Source organism: Gymnoscopelus braueri (genome assembly GCF_963280865.1).
Source record: "Gymnoscopelus braueri genome assembly, chromosome: 6".
NCBI classification, from domain to species: domain Eukaryota; kingdom Metazoa; phylum Chordata; class Actinopteri; order Myctophiformes; family Myctophidae; genus Gymnoscopelus; species Gymnoscopelus braueri.
In genome coordinates, this window is record NC_137607.1 from 12,343,097 (window position 1) to 12,368,912 (window position 25,816).

The window sequence follows — 25,816 nt, forward strand, 5'->3', positions numbered from 1 at the left end:
TCATTTTGAGGGTCCTTGGCGCATGAAAAAGTTTGAGAACCACTGATTTAGAAGGCTTTGTAGAATCGGCCTCAGGTCTTAAAGGGATAAGCCTAGTTCACCCCCAAAAATTATCTATCGTTCGTTTTTTTCTTCTTTTCGTCTCATTCCTAAGCCAATAATTTGATGACCGGCAGCGGTTCCGGTAGGAGACACAAAGAGTCTCCTTTGTGTCTCCTACCGGAACCGCTGTCTACCGGTCCGCTGGTCGTCAAATTATTGGCTTAGGAATGCGACAAAAACAAAACAGTATCCATGAATTCAAGTCTCCATGGGGTGACTAATCGATTGGAGTTTGGGTGAGGTATCCCTTTAATGTGCTAACGTGATGGCTGCCCTCACCGATGTCCCAGTGTGGTGTGTTTGTTTGTCATTTATCTTCTTTATCTGCTTGCCCTGGCTGGTCCCATGCGTTCCCTGTGCACAACGTCTTGTTTTGACGTTAGCTATCTCTTCTCCGCAGTCTGCAGTGTTTACTGTACTTTACCAGACAGATATATGAGCATTAATGAGGTATGTGATGTGTGAAATGTGCCCGGTTGTAAACAGATAAAGATAGTGGGTGTCATATTTTTATTAAGTGTTCCATTTCAAGAAACAAACGGCAGTACTTTTGGTTTACGAAGCATCGAATGGTTTTAGGGCCAAAATACATTTTCTGATCTTGTACGATATCATGAATCATCCAGACCTCTCGGGGTGGTGTGGAACAGGTCAGCGCTTTACTGTATGCCCCTAGAAACAGAACTAAACGTGGAGAAGCACCGTTCACTTTATATGCTCCACATATCTGAACAAACTCCCTGAACACTGCAGGTCTGCTGCAACTCAAGTGTTTTATTATTACTATTATTATTCTGCACTGTAATTTTACTCTCTTATGTTTCTCTGTTTTATTTGTACTTCTTTAGTTCTTGCTGTGTTCAAATGTCCTTTTATATTGTGTTGTTTGCTCCTGAGTTTCCTATTAAGCAAATAGGTGTTTACCTTCTTTGTTTTCCCCCTTCCCTTTTACTGAATTCAAATGTCCATTTATAATGTTTCCTTTGCTTAAAGATCCGGTGCAATGACATTTTCGGTCATTTTTATTTTAAAGTTTCAGCCTGAAGCGGCCTCGCAACCAATCAGAAGGTTCCATCCCTTCAGGCTATGGCATGGTAGAACCTCACTCACGTGGCGCGCAGCATAGATATAGAAACCTAGAGATACCTCGTTGGCCTCTGCAGTTCATTGGAGCGACCTGTATCGCAATACCTCGCATCGCTTCCGCCCTCCCTCGGGAGGTTTCCACGCGCGTCACAGAAGGGGACGTTCAGTAGGCCTCTGATTGGCCTACTGAACGTCCCCTTCTGTGACGCATGTGGAAACTTCCCGAGGGAGGGCGGTAGCTTGTGCACGCCAGAGATACAGACGCCTCAGAGCCGGGAGGAGGCGTCTACCTCGGCGTTTATATGTCTATGGTGCGCAGTGTTATTGTTTATAGCCTGCAGGGGCAGGCTGCTCAAGGGAGAGAGAGAGAGATGGCCACTGCACAGAATGTCTGTTACCAAGTTGCTTATTTCTAAAATGTTTTCAGATACATATTCAAGTGTGCTGATTAAGTTTACAATGAGTAATACGCCGTCTGGACGTCGTCTTGAATGAGATTCAAAACGGAGTAGTTCTGTAATTAAAATCAGCTGTGTTTGGAGGACCGTGCAGCTATGGGAATCACACAGGTGATATTCATTTATATTCATGAAAGTGTATCTATGTCATCACGCAGCACGTTTGCGTTCACAGGAAGTAGGCTAATTAAGATTAGCTTCTATTGTTAGGTATGCCCATATGATGACTACGGATATGCTCTAAAATTGTGAAAAACATATTTATCATTTCACTAGTTTTATGTAAAGCACAATGAATAGCCTTGTTGTTGAAATGTGCTTTACAAAATAAACCTTGCCCTGCCTTGCGTTGCAGCTTCACACCGACATGGACCTGGGAGACGGCCACACCAAGTACACCCTGGAGGGCGAGGGCGTGGGCTCCGTGTTCGTCATCGACGGCAAGACGGGCAACATCCACGTCACCAAGTCCCTGGACCGCGAGGAGAAGGACCAGTACCGCCTGGTCGCCACGGCCACGGACCGGCAGACGGGCCACGCCCTGGAGCCCTCCTCTCAGTTCATCATCCGGGTGCAGGACATCAACGACAACCCGCCCGTCTTCCCCGACGAGCCCTACGTCGCCACCGTGCCCGAGATGGCCAACATAGGTACTGCATGGCGTTGTATCAGGGCTGTTAGTGGGGATTGTTTAACTGTGGGGGGCGCTATGCATCACGCAAACATGCACATGATCAAATAACCTCTTAAATATGTAAGCATACTTAGGGCTGTCACGATTACAAAATTTAAGTTGACGATTAATTGTCACACAAATAATTGCGATGTAATTGTGTTTTTGGCATTGAACATTATGAATAAAAAAAATATGTTTTGGCCTTTTAGGCTTCGTAAACAAACATTTCACAGGTCAGATATGACAAATAACTAACATAATATATACAAAGAAATGACTGACAGATTTAATAATGAGGTTATAAAAAATAAAATAAAAATTGCTGATCTACAAGCTTAACAAAGTGACGCGTTGTAAGCTTGTAGATCTGCTATTTTCACAATTATTTTTCATAATCGTCATAATCGTAAACATTTTTCAACTTGGAAACGAATATGCCGATTATGCAAAATAATTGCGATTATGTCAAATAATTGCGATTAGGCGATCATGTAATAATTGTGACAGGCCTGAGCATTAACCCACAATAGGCTTTATATGGAATTGTATTCCCTTTACTTGCATAGTGGGGATACTTTATAGTGTTGTCATCTGTACAGTACAACATCATTATCCAGCAGAGCTCTGTAAATTGAGTTCATTCAAGAATCCATCAGCCAAATAAATGTTTATATATTTGGACTGCTTCAGAAACTCTGATACTATGCCTCTTTTAAAAGTAGCCCACATCACTACTAAAGACATGCTTTTTTTCCATTAGCTTTTAATCACATTTGAGTTTATGTCTTTCTATCTGATTGATGTATGTGGCGTCATGTGACTTTGTTGTTGCTTTGTACAGCACTTTGGTCGATTGCGATTGTTGTAAATGTGCTCTATATAAATAAAGATTGATTTGATTTGATACAGTGCTTCGGGTCACACAATGGATCATTGATATGCATCTATAGCCGGGGTCATTCGTGTTAATTTGCGCCGCTGACACTCGCAGACGGTGTGAATGGTTGTTTTTTGATCGATACGCGAGGTAAGATGAACGCACTCTCGTGGGTACGCACGAGAGCAACTAGCACCCCCCCCCAACTCCCCTCGGCTCGGCTACATCCTCGGGTGTTTGTTAATGGTGTGTAACACATCGGTTCTCAATGTGTGGTCCGTGGACCCCCCAGGGGTCCTTGTGGGGGTTCCAGGTGGTCCCCATGCAGCTAAATGATTGATAGTTCGGAACCAAATGGACCCCTTACCGGTCTGTAATTCTGAGAGCATACGAATGGAACAAAATGGACCTATATGATAAAAAATCGTATCAGATGGGAGTGTGGTCTAATGCATATCGAACTGGAGGGGTCCTGGAAATGAAAAAAGACAGAGATCCCCCCCCCCCCCCTCCTCACCCACTCTGCCCCCCCCCCTCTCTCTCTCTCCAACAGGCACATCGGTCATCCAGGTGACAGCCAGTGACGCAGACGACCCCACATATGGCAACAGTGCCAGGCTGGTGTACGCCATCACCCAGGGACAGGACTACTTCTCTGTGGACGCACAGACAGGTCAGTGTGACAGACTGGTGCATGCGCCACACAGACAGACAGACAGGTCAGTGTGTCAGGCTGGTGTATGCGCCACACAGACAGGGACAGGACTACTTCTCTCTGGACTCACAGACAGGTCTACTGCAGGGCTCTAAGCATCACACACACACGCACACGCACACGCACACGCACACAGTTGTAGTGGTGAGTTTTTTTACTGGTGGGACGCTATTTTAACGATGTCACGTGCACGTCGCACGCACGTCACGCGCATGCATTTTACTTTAATAATGTGTGACAAAATTTACTTGGGTTTACGAGATAACATAAATAGTAGGAAATATGTTTGTATAGGAAATGACTAGGTTTATTTTGGGGGAGGGTTTGTAAATATTTATTTATTGACACTGTACAAAGTACATCCATCCATTTTCATTTTTACACACGAGAAAAAGTAAAAAAAAAAGAGACAATTATAGAAAAACGAAAGTACAAAAAACAACCCTCTCCTCCAACCCCTCCCCCCACCCTAGAATGGCACAATAAACAACAAAGACTACAACAACCCGCGGTAACAGCAACTTGTTATAACCTCAACCAAGAGGAGTTATTGAAGGCAGAGTATCGAGAAAATAGACCCACATTTTGTTTGGTCTTCTCCTTACATTATACAGGATCTTCTCAGGAGTACAATGAGACGAAAGTTCATTCAACCAATGCTTTTGTGATGGCGAATTTTCAAGGATAATTTTTCAGGCAAGTGAAATAAAACACCTCTTATGAAAGTTCACATTAAGTAAACTGACATCACCCACTATCCAAATCCTGGGGTCAAAAGGTATCTCGGATTCTATGACATCTGAAACAGTGGTTATAATGAGAGATGACTTGTTTTTACCTTGCAGACGTCACCTCTGTGATTAATGTAGTTCATGAATCCATCAGCCACTGTTATCCAAACGTTCTCCTTGGACTGCTTCAGAACATCTGACAGTGTGTCTACACCTGCAGTATTTAACAGGTCACACAATTAATCCATTAAGACCGGGAACGCATCTGTGTCATTTTTAGATGTCTTTGGGCTATTCAAAAATAGCAGATATACAAGCTCATAGCGCGGCACCGAGTGCCGCGCTATGAATTTGTAGATCTGCATTTTTTTTTTAATCGTGAATATTTGTGCAAATCATTGAATATATATATTTTTAAAGCGATTTTTTAAAACTCAAACCTTTGCTTCTGGGGGGTCCCTGGAACAAAATATTTTGAGATGGGGGTCCGTGGCCAAATACACATTATGTTGGGTGTCCTTGACATGAAAAAAAGTTTGAGAACCACTGATATTATAGCAACTTAAGTTTTTTCCTAAAACTGTTTTAGAAGACATTTGTAGAATCCCCAGAAGCAAAGATTTGAGTAAAAAAAAATGTTTTAAAAATATATGTATATTCAATGATTTGCACACATTTTCATGATTTAAAAAAAAATAGCAGATCTACAAGCTCATAGCGCGGCACTCGGTGCCGTGCTATGAGCTTGTAGATCTGCTATTTTGTAATAACCAAATAAATCTAAAATGACACAGATGCGTTTCCGGATTGAATGGGTTAATTCACGCTGTTGACACCCGGCAGCTCTTGTATAAGCTTTGGGAAGAGGTGTGAATGGTTGTTTTTGATCGATACGCGAGGTAGACGCACTCTCACGGGTGTACGCACGTGCACAGCCGTGCACGTGCGTACACCCGTGCTCCTGCTCAAAAGACTGGCGACTGATACCACGTACAATGAGCACTGCACCACTTCACACACACACGCACACACACACACACACACACACACACACACACACACACGCACACACACACACACACACACACACACACACACACACACACACACACACACACCCACACACACACACACACGCGCGCACGCACACACGCGCATCCCTTTCAAAAAGCTATTTTTTCCCCTGATATAACGCTCCCCAGCTGGGCGTTAATCACTACAGCATACTGGTCGTTGTACGCATCCCGCTGTGTCCACTTTAGATACCATATGTTATATCTGTGCTAGCGGGCCGTGTAAGGCGCACGCAGGAGCCATAAATACCTTTTATGCATCCCTAGCAAAAATAGAGAAGTGGCTTGGGATTATGGCGTGACAGTAATCACAGAGCTGTGATGGCAGTGTGGACAAGAGAGGATGGTGTCACCGCGGTCTGTGCCGTCGAGTGGGTTTTTTGTGATTTACTCTCCTTTCATCGTCCTTGTTTGTCTCACCGCCAGGTGTCCTGCGGACGGCTGTGCCTGACATGGACAGAGAGACCCAGGACGAGTATCTGGTGGTCCTCCAGGCCAAAGACATGGGGGGCCATCTGGGCGGGCTGTCGGGGACCACCACGGTCACCGTGAGGCTGACAGATGTCAACGACAACCCCCCTCGCTTCCGGCGCAGTAAGCACCGCTATCAGGCCACCACTTATCACCACTTACTGGATGTGTTAAGTGTGTGTGCGTGTGTGTGTGTGTGTGTGTGTGTGTGTGTGTGTGTGTGTGCGTGTGCGTGTGCGTGTGTGTGTGTGTGTGTGTGAGAACCAAAAGTGATCAAGGATTGTGGGAAATCCAGCAAAGTGAGGAGAGGTTTTATCTTTCAACACTCTGGCTCTTCAGAGCCAGGGGGTAAGGTTTAGGGTTAGAATTAGAATTAATCTCAGGGGTTATGTTTATGGTCAGAATTAAGCACTTAAACCCTGTATGCTTAGTGAAAGAGCAAAAATAGACGATCTACAAGCTCACAACGCGGCTACCTACACTTTTGGCAAATATTCACCAATTGTTTTTGCTGAATGTTCATCTATTATGAATATGATATACAGTACCCAGAGTAGTGATGCTGGGGTTCATGTGGTTAAGGGTAGCGGTTAAGTTTTAGGTTTAGAATTAAGTTACGTTTACGGTTAACTCATGGTTAGCTTTATGGTTAGAATTAAAGAGTTTTTGGGGTTAGGTTAAAATTACGCTTAAGTTTTGGGTTAGAGAATTAAGATGAGGTTAAGGTTAGGATAAAGGTTAAGGTTAGACAGGTGAGGGTTAAGCACTACAATTATATGAATACTTTAGTTACTAGTTACTTTGTAGATTTGGATTATTATTACAAAACAAACTTACCAACTCAGCCCTATATATATTTCATCCATTTGAAAATAGCCGATCTACAAGCTCACAATGCGTCGCAATGCGACGCATTGTGAGCCTGTAGATCGACTATTTTCAAAAGATTGTTTAATACATTTTGAACTTGTGAATGTGACATTATGCACAATAAGTACTTTTACTTTTGGTACTTTAATTATATTTTGATGCCAGTACTTGTGTAGTTTTACTCAAGCACATTCTGAATATGGGACTTCTACTTGTAACAGAGTATTTCTACATTGCAGTATTGATACTTTTACTTAAGTTAAAAAAAAAATACTTTTTCCACCACTGGTAATTCACTGTAAATCAGTGGAAAGTCTTCACAATTACAGTCAGATAAGAAACACATTATGCCCATGATGAGAGATCTGCATGATGCCATCTGTAGTTAGTTCCTCATTTTTCTGTGCCTGTGTGAAGCTTCTCTTTTTTATCAGCGATGGTAATATGACAACCACACATTGTCAGGGTTTATTAGCATGACTATGTCCTCAATAAACACGTCCTTTCCACCTGCCTGCTCCTAGCAGAGGTTCAAAAAAACGCAAGAGAGAGTCCAAGATAATGCCTGGCCGTCCTCTCTCTATTCTCCCCCGGTCTTCCACATTCACTCTTTTCTCTTTTTAATGAATATTTCATCTTAAAGTTCAGTGCTTTCCGCTTCAATAGACAGTAAAATCACTGCAGAATGTGATGCGTTAACGCTGGGGAGAGAGAGACACACACACACAATGCCTTTTCTCTGTGGGGTCTATTCTCCCTCGTCTGGCTCCTCTTCTGTTCTTTAGCTCCCCGGCTTTGTGACACTCTCTTGTGTTACTGCCATTCATCTTAATGTTTAAAGACCACTCAGCCACCAACTCCCCCCCCCCCCCCCCCCCACACCCCTCCCCCGCCCCTTTTGTTTTTGATATACAGCGCCGTGGCGTCGTCGCAGCTTTACTGGGACAATTTAATATTTCCAAATGCGGCGGAGTTTCATTATTTATTTTCCAATATATATTATACTGCATCTCTCTCTCTCATTGCTGCCTGCTTCACTCCGGGGTCATTAATTTTGTCTGTTTGACAACAACGCCAACAAGTGGGTGTTTCGACAAACAGCGGCATTAGGCATTCACTTTGAACGTACGTGCCAGTGGAGAGAAGAAGAAGAAGGTGTGTTTTTAAAACGATCGCAGCGTTTTCTCGGAGGCGTTTGAATTATTAGCATGCATCATTAGTAGTCACCGAGACGTGTGTGTGCGTGTGTGTGTGTGTGTGTGTGTGTGTGTGTGTGTGTGTGTGTGTGTGTGTGTGTGTGTGTGTGTGTGTGTGTGTGTGTGTGTGTGTGTGTGTGTGTGTGTGTGTGTGTGTGTGCACCCTGTAGCCTTAACCCATTAAAACCTGGAACGAATCTGTGTTTTGAGCTAAAAAGCATTATTTTACACTTTGGCTATTCAAAAATAGCAGATCTACAAGCTCTATAGCGTGGCACCGAGTGCCACGCTATGAGCTTGTAGATCTGCTATTTTAGAAAAATCGAGAAAATGTGTGCAAATCTTTGAATATGTTATTTTTAAAGCGAACATTTTTAACTCAAATCTTTGCTTCTGGGGGTCCCTGGAACAACATATTTTGAGATGAGGGTCCGCGGCTAAATGCATACATCTTGTGGTCCTTGACATGAAAAAAATTGAGAACCACTGATATAGAAACATACGTTTTTTTCAAAAAAGACTGTTAGGATTTAAAGGACATTTTGTAGAATCGGAAACCTCAAGCCTTAAAGGGTTAAATGAAAGCACCGGGGCTGCCTATAGCATCGATTTCTGTCGGCTGGTTACGGCGCGGCGTACAGCATCACAGAGAGGCTTCATTCATCAGCCGACGAGACCGACGCCGAGCTAATGACAAAAACCTGACGCAGATGACTGCCTCCCTCGTTGGAGGCCTTCGAACGGCCAGGGCCGCGTAGAGCGATCCATACGTAAACAACAGCTGGCTGGACAGCTGTTTTCACTGGTGTTTTTGAAGCATTTTATTTTTTTCAAAATCTTTTATCCCATGATTTTGTAACCCATTTTGCCAATTGCCTAAGCTTGTAAATCCTGGCCGCTACTCTCCCTCTGCCAGCCTGGGGAGAGCCCCGAACTTGGGCTCATGCTTCCTTCAATGCATGAGGAGTGAGCAAACCGCTTTCTTATCACCTGACAGGGGGGAGTTTCCCCGGTTGGACGTAGCACGTAGAAGGAACAAGTTATTCCAACCAGTTCCTTTCCCCTCCAACAGGCGCCCCGGCTGGCCAGGGGGAGGCAGTATAGAGACCAGGATTACTGCATGTTTTTTGTGAGGGTACCTACCCTATGGGACACGGGGAGAACATGCAAACTCCACACAGAAAGGCCCTTTCACCAACCCCACCTAGGGTATGGGCACTGATGACGTGGAGGAGAGAACACGCCCCCAGCGGCCACAGCGTCCCCGGCGGGAATCAAACCCAGGACTATCTAGCTGTGAGGCGACAGCGCAACCGATTACGCCACTGTGCCCCACTAGTCAAGGAAATGACTAGTTTTTACCTTGTAAATAGTGTAATACTGTAATTTACCGGTAGTTCATGAATCCCATCAGCCACTGTTATCCAATATATGCATCCAGCCAGGGTCATTCCTCTGTTAATTCATGCTGTTTGACACTCGCTAGCTTTTGTAAGCTTTGGTAAGAGGTGTGAATGGTTGTTTTTGACCGATACACGAGGTGGACTAGGCACTATCACGGTCGGGTACGCACGTGCACATCCGTGCGTGCATATGCGTGCGCGTGCTCCTGCTCAAAAGATTGGCGGGATGCCGTGGTACCGCGTGGCAATGAGCATATTGCACCACTGGACACAACGCGCCGCAGAATGTGACGTTGTGAGCTTGTAGGTCGCCTATTTTTGCCGCGTGACATCATCGTACCTCAAAGTATATAATTCAGGCTTTATTTTCAGACTAAAAGGTCAGAGGAAGCACGCCAGACTGTTATGGTTTTTTAAATCGGTTCATTAGCTGAGATCATTAACGGGAGTCTTAATATTTCACTATTAATGTTTTTTAAGATAACGTTCTGGCCTCTTGTGTATACCAAAATATGCAAATGAAATGCAAAAATCGCTTGCCCTCTACTGAAGTATTGCACAGTTTTATGGTTACACTGTAGCACCAGTTAATTAAATCCGGTGTGATTACTGTTTAGATGTTTAGTCAGTGAAGTCAGTTTATCAAAGGCAAATATAGCCCTTTAAACGTCGTCTTGTGTTGTTTAGGATGTTTCCATGTTATGTTTGCCAGCTGTGTGTTGGATATCGTTGCTGTCAGGCAGAAACCTTGTATCTTCCATGTTTCAACTTTTTATGTTTTTTTCATAAATGAATGCTCCACTTCATCATACAAGAGTGACACACAACAGTATTGAACATAGCAGATCTACAAGCTCACAACACGCCGCACCGTGACGCGTTGTGAGCTTGTAGATCGGGCTATTTTCACTTTTTTTAAATGTTTAAAAAGAATATTAATAAAAAAAGGAGCGGCTTTGGACATACAAGGTTTCCCCCCCGACAGCAACCATATAATTAAAGTTTCACAGCCCACACGTGTGGAATGTGGGGATTTTCAGACAACATCCTCATCTTACATGAACATTGCTTGGATATGGGGCGAAATTCTGCGTATGCCGGAGTTCTTTAATCCTACAGATCCCATCCTCTGGGGTCACTACACTATCTGCTACAGATCCCATCCTCTGGGGACCCTACAGTAGATCCCATCCTCTGGGGGCACTACAGTATCTCACTGCTACATTGCTTGCAATGTGTTGCATGTTGTTGAATCTGGATCAAGAGCCTTTGCATGTATCTCCTCTCTCTCTCTCTCTCATGTATCTCTTCTACAGTGTATTGACTGCCTTAATTAACACATTAAGCCTTATACACTTTGCCCTATATACTGTACCCTATATCAGGTTTTCTCAAAGTGGGTGCCGCGATGCCATACCAGAAATACTTTGATAACATTTGGAATTTACCAGGATAAATTATAAAATTATTCTATGAGTGCAAACATCAAGTACAAAGTCAAGCCAAACACCGAGTCTCTTAACATTTCAAGATATACGAGCCGAAATTGGCATTGAATAATTTAAGAGATTGAGTACACAAAATGAAAGAGAGAGTGAACGTGTGCTTTGCTGCGCGCCCAGGAACAGAGGTGGTTGCACTTGCAGCAGATTCTCACAGTTTTTTTTTCGTTTGCATTTAGAAACTGCGCACCTAGTTTACATTCATCAACAATACCACACGATGCTTCCCCCAGTCTTCACCTGTGCAGGGGAGTTTTTTTAACCTTGTGACGCAAACACGTAATAATGAATGGGAGGAGGGAGCTCAGCAGACAACCAATAGTAAGCTTACGTATTTGCGTAACACCTTGCTGACTTATTGCTATTGCAATATCACTAGAAAAGCGATCCAGCACACAAGGGAGTTGTATATTTTATTATTGACATTATTTTAATTTGAAAAAGATATTTTTCACATCCGTCTTGACTGAGGGGGGCAGGACGGTCCGGCGTCGCCCCCCTCAACCGGACTAAATAAAAACTATGACTAAAACTAAGATTAAATATATTGACAATTTTGTCAACAAATAAAGACTAGACTAAAATGTCAGTGAGGGACGAGTGGAGAAGAGATCCAGTAGAACTAAAAGACAAGTCATTTCATATTTGGTTGCGCTCGGGTGTTGCGCTCTGAAAATAGCAGATCTACAAGCTCACAACGCGTCGCGCTGCGACGCGTTGTGAGCTTGTAGATCTGCTATTTTCAGCACGCAACAAGGGGTAAAATCAGCCATTACGACGCCATCAAGGCACCGCCAACATACATTTTAGTCGACTACATTAACGGTAGATTTAGTTGACTAAAACTAGACAAAAACTAATTTAAACTATTAAACTATTTCAGATGACTAAAATATGACTAAAACTAAATCAACACTGGTGTCCTCTCCTTCCAGGCGTGTGGTCGTTCTCCATCTCGGAGCTGGCAGCTCCGGGCGTGGAGGTGGGCCGCCTGACGGCCTCGGACGGAGACCTGGAGGAGAACGCTCTGCTGGACTTCAGCGTGCTGGACAGCGGGGAGGCGGACACCTTCAACATCACCGGGAAGGACCGCGAGGCGGTCATCGTGCTGAACAAGGTGAGTGATGAGCCACGCTGCACTGGGAACTGCCTGGGGAGGGGGGCAATAACACGCTAATGTGTGCGTGCACTAGTGGGAACTGCCTGGGGGGGGGGCAATACCATGCTAGTGTGTGTGCGTGCGTGTGTGCGAACCCTCCTGAGTATCTGGGGGGCATATACTGGTATGCGAGGCCCCCTCTGGTGGTACGCAGAGCAATCTCCCAAAAAAAGAAAAAAGTGGGGACTGAGATATAAAATAATATAAAAACATATAGACTACTATCAAAATACTTCTATGAATTATTTATAACTTTACCATGATATCATGGAAATGGGATTCAAAAACAGGTTTTGCTGTGTATATATATACTTAATCTCTCAAGAACAGATTCTGCTCTGCGTTGGAATCTGTCGTGAAGGTTCGTCATAACGTGTACATGTTACAGGGTGAATGGAGAACCAGGGTGATTGAAGAAGGCTCGCTCGTTTTTACCACCCACCCAGCAATTGTGTAGAAGGAACACTAGAGGGAGCCACAAGCCAGGCTTGTGCACAAACATATATGGCCACACACACACACACACACACACAGTCACACACACACAAACACACACGCGCACACACACGCGCACGCGCTCATGCTTTTTTTGGTTTATTGAAAGCAGGACTGTTTAGATACTTTTATTGTGTTCTGGTTTTTGTTTTACTTTCTCCCTGACACACACACACACACACACACACACACACACACACACACACACACACACACACACACACACACACACACACACACACACACACAGTGATCCATGAAAAGAACTATTCTGTCCCTATCGGTTTACAAATCAAACGGCGCTGAGTCGACTAGTGGAGCGTCGGCCGGTCACCGCGGGCACTCGCGCCTGGAGGCGCGAGGGCGCGCTTCCTCGGCCTCAAGCTCCACTAAGTCGGCGCGCCGTGCGTGTGAACGCGTGTTCAGCGTTCCCCTCATAGATATTATGGTTCCCCTAACGTAGCTTCCTGGTTGCTATGTGGGGGGGAACAACAAAAGACAGGTCTCCGTCGGCGCATCAAAGCCCCGCCTCTCCGCGCTCTCCTTCTCCTCCTCCTCGGAGGAGGAGAAGGAGAGAAGGAGAGGACGGGACGGTTTAAAACGCAAGGAGGAGGAGGAGGAGGAGGAGGCTCCTCTTCCTCGCGAGCCTCGCGTAATAACCCCCCGCCTCGCAGCGCCGTCCTCCTCCTCCTCCTCGCGAGCCTCTCTAATAAACCCTGTCTCGAAAAGCCCCGCATCGCCCCGAAGCCCCGTGCCTAAAAACAAGCGCTCTGTCTTCAATCACCCTGGCTCTCCAAACACCCTGTGACATACACACTGGGCTACAAGTGGGCGTGCCTTCAGATCAGGAAGCAGGCCGCGCTTTACCCAATCAAATGTAGTGGGCGGGATTTACGTGTCCGCCGATCCTTCCCCACTCGAAACCAACCAAAACTAATTTAACAATAGCGTCCGCGGAGCAGACAAAACCACGAAAAGATATTCACATTTTAACTTGCTCTTTCATCATAGAAACAAGTGGGCTTATAACCAAAACGATCCATGTTCTCTGGGAGAAGTGGTGTTAGTGTTCCGTGTAGAAATATTGTTAGTGGGAATGAAAACATAGTCGCACCACCGGAAGTGAAACGCTGAAGGCAGACCAAAACCCCGGTTTCCTTGCGCACGGGTGCTACGTCGTCATTGTCCCAGAGCCAAGTGAGATAGTACAAACAGCAGAGGGCGCTGTTTTTCCTTCTCATTTGGTTCTGGGTTCCCAGATTGATATATACTTTGTCAGTGCCGAGTTACGTGTTTATGTTGGCTTCGTGTCGGTGATGCGGCCGCGATGGTAACCGGAACACCTGCCCCAAAACAGCTGAGATAAAATTATGCAATTGTGGCTCAAAACTGGAACTAAGTGTGGATCAAGAGGATAATATTTTGACCAGCAGCAAGTAGAAACTGTAGTGGTGGATGTCTTGTCTGTCTGTCTGTCTGTCTGTCTGTCTGTCTGTCTGTCTGTCTGTCTGTCTGTCTGTCTGTCTGTATTCACTGAATAATAAAATGACTGATTCATAGGTAGGCTACTATAACACAACCAATAGATTAAACTGTCTGTCTATCTTTTGTGACATGTACAACTTCTGAGCTGCGATATGAGTATTTTGCACACAGTATCTGATAAGATGACGGCTTGGCTCGCTGTTATCTTCATTGTAGCTGCTGCTGCAATGTTATGGTATAAATACTGATCATTGTTATGCTCCACCTTTCATGTTGGTCACACAGCTTGCACCCTTCATAGTTCTTAAATCCATTGATTTAGCAAAATGTTGCAAAGGAAGTCTCTCTGTGCCATGCCACTGCACAGCAAGTTCAAGCCTGCTTTATTTTTTTGTTGCACGATAGTGTCGAGCGGATAACATTATGCGATATAGAAGACCACCAGTGCCGCGGATGAGACGCGTTGTGAGCTTGTATATCGGCTCTGACGCAATGCACCGTGGTCAGGCAACAGGCCCCTTTGTGTGTGTGTGTGCGTGTGTGCGTGTGTGCGTGTGTGTGTGTGTGTGTGTGTGTGTGTGTGTGTGTGTGTGTGTGTGTGTGTGTGTGTGTGTGTGTGTGTGTGTGTGTGTGTGTGTGTGTGTGCGCGCGCGTGTGTTTTTTGCGAGGTGCAGCTCAGGACGGCAGCTGGCTGTCGAAAGAAAAAACACTGAATTGATTCGCCGTGTATGCTCATACAAAGCTTTAAATATGATTAAAACGGTCGAAAATGTACTATTGTAAAGTTGTGTAACTTTATTTAATATAAAAAATAATAATACCTACTAATGATTATAATAATATCACGGAGCAAGGCAGCCGGCCAACGTAGCCGGTGATATTTTGTATTTATTATATTATTTATTATTGCTGTGTTTGGGCTAGCCTGAGAATCTGGATAGAATCCTGTAGTGTGTGGTGCCGTTAAGATGATCTGATCAAATAATCTTAGAAGATTAGCCTGTAGTGTGTGATGCTACCAGATTTCAAAATCGTTTAAGATTGAAAGAATCCTGTAGTGTAAGGCCAGCTTTAGTTGGGCGCACACACAGATAGTAGCCCATCTACGGCATCACTGAGCCAGGGTTTAGTGTTAGGGTTAAAAATGCCCCCCCAAAAAAAGCTAATAACGGCATTCATGAAATTGGCATTGTAAAATGTAATCCCCACAAGTAATACAAACCGGTTTGTGCGTGTGTGTGTGTGTGTGTGTGTGTGTGTGTTTTGTTGGGGTACTGTCGCGGAATGCTCGATCAGTCAGTAATTCATGAGGCAATGGGTGATCGAGACAATTCTAGGTGGTGATACTAGCCTGGTAAACCCCCTCCCTCGGGAAATCTCATTTGCATTTGATTTCAGTGAGGTCTGGGATTGCGCAGGGAGTAGAGATGGCCGAACACTGCGTGTCCGAACCAATCAGCGGCTGCTAGGGGCGGGATCATCCAATCACCTGCCTAGTAGCTTGAAAAAAAGAAAAACTGTCTGTCATCGATTCTGCGTCCGGAGTCTCAGATGGGAAGTAGGCTGTGAAACAAATGTGTGTCGCAAGCTTCTTCCATTTGACGGTGTCAGGTTAGATTTAAAGGGGTAGTTCACCCCTAAAATGACCTTTTTTTCTATCGATTAGTCACCCCATGGAGACTTGAATTCATGAATATATATATTTTTTTCTCACATTCCTAAGCCAATCGTTTGATGACCGGCAGCGGTTCCGGTAGGAGACACAAAGAGTCTCCTTTGTGTCTCCTACCGGAACCGCTGCCTGCCGGTCCGCGCTGGTCATCAAATTATTGGCTTAGGAATGCGACAAAAACAAAATAATACCCAGTCCATGGGGTGACTAATCGATAGAAAAAAAGAATTGTCTTTGAGTGAACTATCCCTTTAATGTATATATCATGGGGAGAAGTACAACATCACAGGTCGGTGGTTTACGGGAGTTCTGCCAACGAGCACAGAGATCAGACCATAGTTCTACTCTAGTCGCTTTACAAGGACAAGCTGTACCAAAACAACAATATAGCTATCAGGCCTAGCGGAGAATTTAAGTGATGGTTAAATATAAACCATAATAACAATGCAGTATAATTCTTCCTCTGTGCTCCACACAGACTGTGTTAAATTCAGTCCCACACACACACACAGTAATGTTGTCTTCTACGCTGTGATCGCTCCTCCTTCATACCAATTTGTTCTGTCCAAATAAAAGTATTAAAAATACACGAGGAGCTCCATCCTCCCTGTCTTGCATAAGAGCGCCGGCATAATAACCCGTTCAATCCGGGAACGCATCTGTCTGTGTCACTATAGATCTCCGCGCCATATGAGCTTGTAGATCTGCTATTTGTGAGGGGAAAAAAAGTCGTGAAAATGTGTGCAAATCTTTGAAAATATAATTAATTTTTTTACTCAAATCTTTGCTTATGGGGGTCCTTGGAACAAAATATTTTGAGATGGGGGGGGGGGGGGGTCCGCAGACAAATACATATCATTTTGGGGGTCCTTGACAAGAAAAAAGATTAAGAACCACATAAGAACAGAAGACATTTGTAGAATCCCCCAGATGCAAAGATGTGAGTTAAAAATGTTCGCTTTAAAAAACATATTGAAAGATTTGCTCAAATGTTCACGATTTTTCAAAAAAGATAAAGCAGATCTTCAAGTACAGAGTGTCGCACTACTTGAAGATCTGCTAAAAAAATAATCTAAAATGACACAGTATGCGTTCTCGGATTGAATGGGATGATCTGACAAAAAGTGGAGCAGTGGGATGTGTGTGTAAAGAGGAGACACTCAGCCTAGCGGTGGTGGGACCCGTTCCAAGGATGTTCCTACGCTGTCCTTCTGTGGGGGAAGAGGAAGTGCTCAACATTTAGTACTGAAAGAATTAGGAACGCAATGTACAAATATACTCTGTTAAAGGCTCTGCATGTCTTCAACATTTTGCTTGAGTAAATGTACAAAAATATACGTATAGTACCAGTAGGGGTGGGACGATATATCGATATATTGATATATCGCGATACTTTCTCCCGCGATAAATAATCGATATCCTCCCGAAAAATATCGATATTATAAAAAAAAAAAAAAAAAAAAAAAAGTTTTTTTTTTTAAAGTTTGTGATACGTTGTTTTTCCTACTCTGTATTTGTGTAATGATGATTTTGAACTGTTTGGTGCTATTTTATGTGTTTATGAATTGAATACAAGGACTATCGTGATATATCGTTGGTGAATTTTCATGCAATATATCGTGATATCGCAATATATCGATATTTTCAGATATTGTGATATATCGTTGGTGAAATTTCATGCAATATATCGTGATATCGCAATATATCGGCATTTTCAGATATCGTGATATATATTGTTATCGTGGGCCTAATATCGTGATACATATCGTATCGTGAGGTACCCATATCGTCCCACCCCTAAGTACCACTGTAAATGTTCTTATAATGAATGACCCATTTCACTAAAGTAAACAAGTGAAAAAAAAGCTATTAACAATACAACGTTTTAAGAAATCACGACGCGCTCTGAGCTTGCTTATCGTCTATTTTCGAATAGCCAAAATATGAAATAAGGCTTAATTGGTTAACGTGTCGTAATAGTTATAATCTAAGACTACAAATTGTAGTGTAACTAAAGTTTTCAAATAATTGTAGTGGTGAAAAAAAAAAACGTTTCCTTTGCGATGTTGTGGAGTAGATTTCTGCCCGAAGTACCTCAAAATGGTACTCGAGTATAAGAACTTGCGCAAATGTACTTAATTACTTTCCACCACAGAGCCGAGGCCGGGCCGTGATCCAGGATGTTTCCTACAGGCATTGTCTCTTGTCTCTCTGTCAGTCATGTGATTAGCTGGAACAGCCGCCACACAGATTATTTAGTGAAGTCATTTTAACCCAATAAGACCGGGAACGCATCTGTGTCATTTTGATATTTCTTTGGCTATTCAAAAATAGCAGATCTACAAGCTCATAGGGCGGCACCGAGTGCCGCGCTATGAGCTTGTAGATCTGCTATTTTGGAAAACTTTGCAAAAAGATTTGCAAAAAAAATGTGCAAATCTTTGAACATATATATTTTCATAGCGAACATTTGTAACTAAAATCTTTGCTTCTGGGGGGGTCCCTGGAACAAAACATTTTGAGATGGGGGTTCGTGGCCAAATATATTATCTAAAATGTTTTCTAAATCCTAACAGTATGTTGCTATATCAGTGGTGCGACAACTTTTCCATGTCAAGGACCACCCAAAATTATATGTATTTGGCCGTGGACCCCCATCTCAAAATATGTTGTTCCAGGGACCCCCAGAAGCACAGATCGGCGTTTTAATGTTTTAAAAAATGCGTGCAAATCTTTGAATATACATGTATATTCAAAGATTTGCACACATTTTCAAGATTTTTTTAACAGCCAAATAAATCTAAAAATGACACAGATGTGTTCCCGTTCTTAATGGGTTAATCAGCTTCCATCAGAGCTGCTGATAGACGCTGGTAAACACACAGCTATCACACAGTAGCACATTTTGCTGCTGTCTCTCAGTTTAAATCCGGCAGATCTGCAGTGATCTACTGACAGATCAACTCCTCTCACCTTGCCAGCCAGGGCTTAAAGTAAACCAGAAGATTCCTTTTTTATCTGCAGTGAGCAGACATACAGTATAGCGTCGCTGTCCGTTTGGAAACCTTAATGTACAGTATGTCCCTGTAAAAAGTCAAAGCCTAACCCCCCCCAACTGTTTACTGTAAATATTCTTCCTTTCGATTACTACTCGTTTATATGATGTTTTTGCATAGTATTGTATATTTGTCTATCATTGAATGTTTCGATGGATTGAGTACACAGGTCCCCAATGGAAACAGTGCTTTCTTGGGTTTAAATCCTCTTAAAGGGATAGTTCACCCCAAAATGACTTTGATTAGTCACCCCATGGAGACTTGAATTCATGGATATTTTTTAGTTTCTGTCGCATTGCTAAGCCAATAATTTGATGACGAGCAGTGGGTTCCGGTAGGAGACACAAAGGAGACTCTTTCTGTCTCCTACCGGAACCCACTGCTCGTCATCAAATTATTGGCTTAGGAATGCGACAAAAACAAAAACATATCCATGAATTCAAGTCTCCATGGGGTGACTAATCGATAGGAAATAAGCAATTTTTTGGGTGAACTATTCCTTTAATACCTTGCGTTAAACTGTGCTTTCCTGTGCTTTTCTTGCAAACTGTTAATAAAGTATTCAATCAATCAAATAATCCAAAACCATTTCTTAAACACTTTTTGTGAATTATTTTGCAAATCTTTAGTTTGAATTTTTATATATTATTTTTAACATTTTTAACTCAAATCTTTGCTTCTGGGGATTAAGTATATCTGATATTTTTGAATAGCCAAATAAATCTAAAATGACACAGATGCTTTCCTGGATTGAATGGGCTAATTCATGAAAAAAAAAAAAAAAAAGATGAAATATGGATTCACAAGGTTTCTTCTGTCTGACAGGTACAATATCCTGAATCACGTCCAAATTCGATATGTTCTGTTTTGTGTCCATGCTGCTCGCAATTTTCTTTCAGTTAAAGGTATTTCAACTTTCAAAAGGGAACAGATGGGACATGGTGATGCATGAGAGAGTGTGTTTGTTGTTCTCAACAAGGTCTGGCAGCAACAAAAAATAAGACTTTACAGTCTCTGATCCAAAAAGCTGCATGGTTCAATGAAGCTTTGTTCCACACACTGCTTCTGATTACGGACATGTAAACACTGGTAACACATTATAACCCTTCAAGACCGGGAACGCATTTATGTCATTTTAAATAGCAGATACAAGCTCATAGAACTTGTAGATCTACAATTTTTTGAAATATCACGAGATTTTTTTGCAAATTTTTGAATATATGTTTTGTATATGAATATAAGTGAACATTTTTAACTCCGTTACAACTTCTGGGGGTCCCTGTAACAAAATAGTTTGAGATGGGGGGGTCCACGGCCAAATACATACGTTTACGTATATACAGTACGTACAAGATACGTTTAAAAAAAAAACTGTTAGACATTTGTAGAATCCACTAGAAGCAAAGATTTGAGTTACAAATGTTTGCTTTAAAATATATATATATATATGTATATATATATATATTCAAAGATTTGCACACATTTTCCACCATTTTTCCACAAAATAGCAAATCTACAAGCTCATCCGTGCTATGAGCTTGCATATCTGCTATTTTTGAATAGCCCAAATACATCTAAAAATGACAGAGATGCGTTCCTGGTTTGAATGGGTTAATGAAGTCATGTGCAGCTAATTGAAAGAATGGGGGAATAAATTGAGGGTATTACGAAAGAAAATCGAGGACGATTATAACTAGAAAAATGAGTGAGGTGCAGAGGGAGAGAGAGAGAGAGGGAGAGAGGGAGGGAGAGAGAGAGAGGACGAGAGAGAGAGCCTATTTTACCCAAGCAATAAAGGGCTTTACAGACGGGGATAAGCCTCGCTTACCAGCCTTTTTTGTTTCATAATAGGCTCTGTGAACAGCGGCCATATTGGAAAGAAATTGGGCCTCTTCATTACTTCCTTCATATGTGTTATATTACCATTATGATACGAACGAAGGCTCTGTTCCATTTAGTGTAGCACTGTGCGTTCTCAAACTTTTACGTTTTTAAGGACCCCCCCATAACTCTGAGAGTGTACAAATGGAACCAAATAAGTACTTAAATAAAAAAGCTTAAGGTTATACGTGTGGGTTTAACCCATTAAAACCGGGAACGCATCTGTGTAACCATTTAAACCATTATTTTATACTTTGGCTATTCAAAAATAGCAGATATACAAGCTCATAGCGCGGCACCGAGTGCCGCGCTATGAGCTTGTAGATCTGCTATTTTTGAAAAATCGTGAACATTCTTGTGCAAATCTTTGAATATATATATTTTTAAGCGAACATTTGTAACTCAAATCTTTGCTTCTGGGGGTCCCTGGAACTAAATATTTTGAGATGGGGGTCGGAACCCCAGGCCTTAATGGGTTAATGATTTTTGGCAGGTCATTCCAACACCCTGGATCTCTGATGTCAACCGCTTCGCTTGCTGACCTTTGGTCTTTAATCTAGATACAGTCAGGCTGAGAGCTCCTGGCTCCTGCAGTGTCAACGGTAGAAACAAAAACGAGCACACGTACCTCAGTCCATTCAACAGTTTGCCGGGTGCACGGCTCAAGAAGACAATGTAGAAAACAAAGAATAGCCAGCACTCCGAAGTCCTCCTGGCACTTTTTAATGAAGAATAAAACACGGGCATACACGGACACTTGGCTTTTACAGGCTTTGACTTTTTACGGGGGCCAGTTTCGAATTGCAGCCACCTACCTGTAAGTGCTCTTTTAGAGCGGTTTTGAAGGAGAGTAGGGATTTACACTCCTTTACGACTGTTAGGGCGTAGCAGGAGAACGAATTTAACCCCTTGTTAGAGCCAAATCTGAGTTAAACGTGATTAGTGAAGCTCCCTCTGGTGTTGTGATTGTGGACGTCATTGACGTTTGTGAAGTATTTTGACAGGTACATGGGTGTCTTTGTGGTGTAGTGTATCTTGTAGACCAGGGCCATTGCAAGTTGCTGTACTCTGTCCTCTACCCTGAGCCATCCCACCTTAGCAAAATGAGCAGGGGTTAGATGAGTTGAAGATGTAAGGCCAAGAAGAAGTAGCCTTACCAGTTTGTTTTGGGATGTCTGGAGCCTTGTTTTTAAGGCCTTTTTTAAGGCACGGGCATTCACGGACACGTTTCGGCGTCCAGCCTTGCTCAGCGTGTATATATGGTTATACATTCAATTATTGATTATTATAAAGTACCAGAAGGACTTCGGAGTTCATGGCTATTCTTTGTTTTTCCTATAGTGTCAGGACATAAAAAATACACTGTAACTCAAGGCCAAGTCTTACAAAATAATCAATAACATTTCAAGATCAATTCTAAAACACGGGAGATAACGTTCCATTGCTTACTTCGAGTTAAAATCCACTTCACCCCTATATACCTCGTTGACAGGGGTCCCCCAGGGGTCTGTATTTTCCTACGCCAAATCCAGAATAGGAATGCCTAGGGTACATGTGGTTCCCTCTCACTATGTGTTATGATTCATATAAATAGATAGAGCGAGGGAGTGGGAAAAGTGTGAAGAATTGTGTGTGAATGTGAAGGGAGAGCCATACACCATAGATTACATCCATATCCGTGAATCATACATGAATAAATCATAACTTTTATGACGGTTCTATTATATATAAAAGGTGGGTTGGCCATCATTAGCTGTATGAGGAGAGAGCAGCACTGCACATGTTTTTATCTACAACGTCTCACTTAAGAAATTGCATAATTATCTTAACAGCTTATTAACTTAATTTATTAAATTAGAGTTTGTGATCGCCATATCCGTTCACAAGATTACTTGGTTTTAAACATTCCCACTATTAAATCTAAGCTGGGTAAGACTGCCTTTCTACTACTATGCTCCACACATGTGAAACTTCATTTCACTCCCTTGCTTTAAACAGTTTGTGCAAAGATCAGTCTGTACTTGCAGCTTTTGAACTTCTGAAATGTCTGTTATCTTGTAATTAGTTTTGTTTAATTTCATGCTATGTTTACTGTAATAAGGGCATCATTGGAAAAGACCTTCCTGAATAAATTAAGGTGAAATGAATATATATATATCGTTTCTAACCTGACTCCACCAGATGGAAGAAGCTTGCTTCACACATTTGTTTCACAGCCTACTTCCATCTAGGACCTCGATAGCCCGACCGCTGCAAGACGGCGGTCCCTTTTTTCAAGCTACTTGGCAGGTGATTGGATGGGACCGCCTGTCTATCACCGTCTGGGCGTGCTAACTCCAACCAATCATATGTATTGATGTGTCTAAATGACGTATAGTAGCTGCGCAACTTGTGGTGTCGTTGTTCGTGGTAGCGGCCATGATGAATAGTGAAAGAACTACGATGCAACAGGCGCTTCTCGATGGCGTCACACCCGGTCTGGAAAACAGCTTACGTACCAGATCTACAAGCTCAAAACGCGCCGCTTCACGCTGTGATTTCGAGCTTGTAGATCTGCTACTTTTGATGCTTTTGTGTGACGCTGTAGTATGATCAAGTAACGCGCAGTGGTGGAAAAATTACTCAAATGTTTTACTTTTTTTCAAAGTAAAAGTATCAATACTGCAATGTAGAAGTGCTCTGTTACAAGTAAAAGTCCAGAATTAAAAATTTACTTGAGTAAAATTACCAAAGTATTGGTATCAAAATGTACTTAAAGTACCAAAAGTAAAAGTACTAAAATGTTACTAAAGATGCGACGCGTTGTGAGCTTGTAGATCGGCTATTTTCAAATAGCCTATGTATAAAATAGGGCTAAAGTGGTCAATGTATGTTTTATAATGTCATTGATATCTGCAAAGTAACTAAAGTTGTCAAATAATTGTTGTGGAGTAAAAGTACAATATTTGCCTCTGAGTTGTAGTGGAGTAGAAGTAAGAGTGTAGACAATTGGAATTACTCCAGTAAAGTAAAAGTACCTCCAAATTGTACTTAAGTACAGTACTTGAGTAAATGTACTTAGTTACTTTACACTACTGCTAGCGCTTTAACCCATTGATACCTGGAACGCATCTGTGTCACTTTAGATTTCTTTAGGCTATTCAAAAATAGCAGATATACAAGCTCATAGCGCGGCACCGAGTGCCGCGCTATGAACTTGTAGATCTGCTATTTTTGAAAAATCGAGGAAAAAAAAATTGGGTTTTTCTTTCAATTTTTTTTTTGGATTTAGAAGACCTTTCTAGAATCTTCTCAGGTATTAATGGGTTAATTTATGAAAGAAAGATAAAGAGGTTTTTACCAGACAGCAACGATATCCATCTTTTCCTTCTGACAGATCTTGGATTACGAGAGCCGCGCCACCTACTCCTTCTCGGTGGAGGTGACCAACCCGGTGGTGGACCCCCGCTACCTGAGGAAGGGGCCGTTCAAGGACCGGGCGGCCGTGCGCGTCATGGTGCTCAACGCCGACGAGCCGCCGCGCTTCTCGCGGCCCCGCTACCGGCTGGACGTGTCCGAGAACTGCCCGCCCGTCTGCTCGGTGGGCCGCGTGTCCGCCGTGGACCCCGACACCGGACAGGACGGCAACATCAGGTCGGAGAGACGGTCAAAAAAAAATCACATGTTATAGTCTGTTATAGCGCCACCAGGAGGCCGGTTTTTGCAAGACATCTGATCTTTTTTACAGTACTCCTACAGATTTTTGTCAAATCGGTACACAGTATCTCTATAGTCATTAAACGAGACGGGTCTTTCAGGTTTTTCGTATTCCATCCTGATTGGCTAAGATTGGCTTCCAAAGTTAGCAGGAGTGCTCCGTTTTGAACAAAATGCCTCAAATCATTTTTCGCAAATTGCCTGGCAGAGGAAAAAATGCCACTTGAAAATTTTCAATTCAGCCTCATGGTGGCGCTATAACAGGCCGATTCACCTTTTTACCTATAAGTGCCCGATCTGTGTAAAACCTTGAATGTGCACTCCCTAGAGGCCAAGGAAAAACATTTGCCCTGCATTTTTCACATCTGCCTTTTATGTTAGATTTTTCATATTCCATCCTGATTGGTTAAGATTGACATTTAAAGTTTGCAGGAGTGGCCCGTTTTGAACAAAATGCCTCAAATCATGAACGCAGCGTCTGATTGCAGTGAAACTTTGCACGTATTTGTATCCAAACATCACGGAAATCGGTACACATTATCTCTATAGTCAAGTGATAAAGACAGATCAGTCTGATGTTTCATATTCCATCCTGATTGGGTAATTCCGAACATTGCTGCCCCACAATAACCTACCTGACCTGGCGGAGACCTCCGCTCAGAGGAACACTTTTTCTAGTTTGTTTTTCTTTCATATAGATTTTTTGGGGACTTTCACTCCACTACATTTCAAAGACAAATAATTGTACTTTTGACTTCACTACATTTCTGGGAAGGGACCCAAACTTACAAAAATACACTATATGAATTAACAACTTAAGTTTCAAGAATAGTGAAAATAGCTGCTATTTTCACATTTTGAACATTTATGATTTATTTATTTTTCTTTGGGGGGGAAGGGGATTTCAAAATGTCAATACAGCAATGCATTGATATTGAAAAAAGTATATAAGGATAAGGATAATTCCTTTTAACAGGTCGTTCATGAAAGTCCTTGCGGTCTTGTTTCCAATGAGAACCTGTGAGCAATTGGGGTTAAGAGTCTTGCTCAGGGACAAATTTCATATCATCGGCACATATGCTGGGATAGCCTGGAATCGAACCTGGGGCAACCAGGGCCTCTGGTTCCCTAGGCGGGCTCACTAACCACTCAGCTATGGCCGCCCCAATAGTATATATAATATATATATATATAATATAATATATAATAGTA

At 42.6% G+C, this 25,816-nt stretch overlaps 1 protein-coding gene across 1 annotated transcript in view; it reads left to right on the plus strand.

The window, feature by feature from the left end:
* Positions 1–25,816, plus strand: part of cdh24a (cadherin 24, type 2a) — a gene marked incomplete at its 3' end in the record, with an annotated part of 105,910 nt that overhangs the window by 27,432 nt on the left and 52,662 nt on the right. Inside the window, exons 3-7 of the mRNA XM_080430452.1 lie at positions 2,002–2,296; positions 3,753–3,872; positions 6,145–6,312; positions 12,096–12,277; positions 24,285–24,541. Coding sequence (XP_080286578.1) covers positions 2,002–2,296; positions 3,753–3,872; positions 6,145–6,312; positions 12,096–12,277; positions 24,285–24,541 — 1,022 coding nt within the window. The remainder of the gene's footprint in view (positions 1–2,001; positions 2,297–3,752; positions 3,873–6,144; positions 6,313–12,095; positions 12,278–24,284; positions 24,542–25,816) is intronic.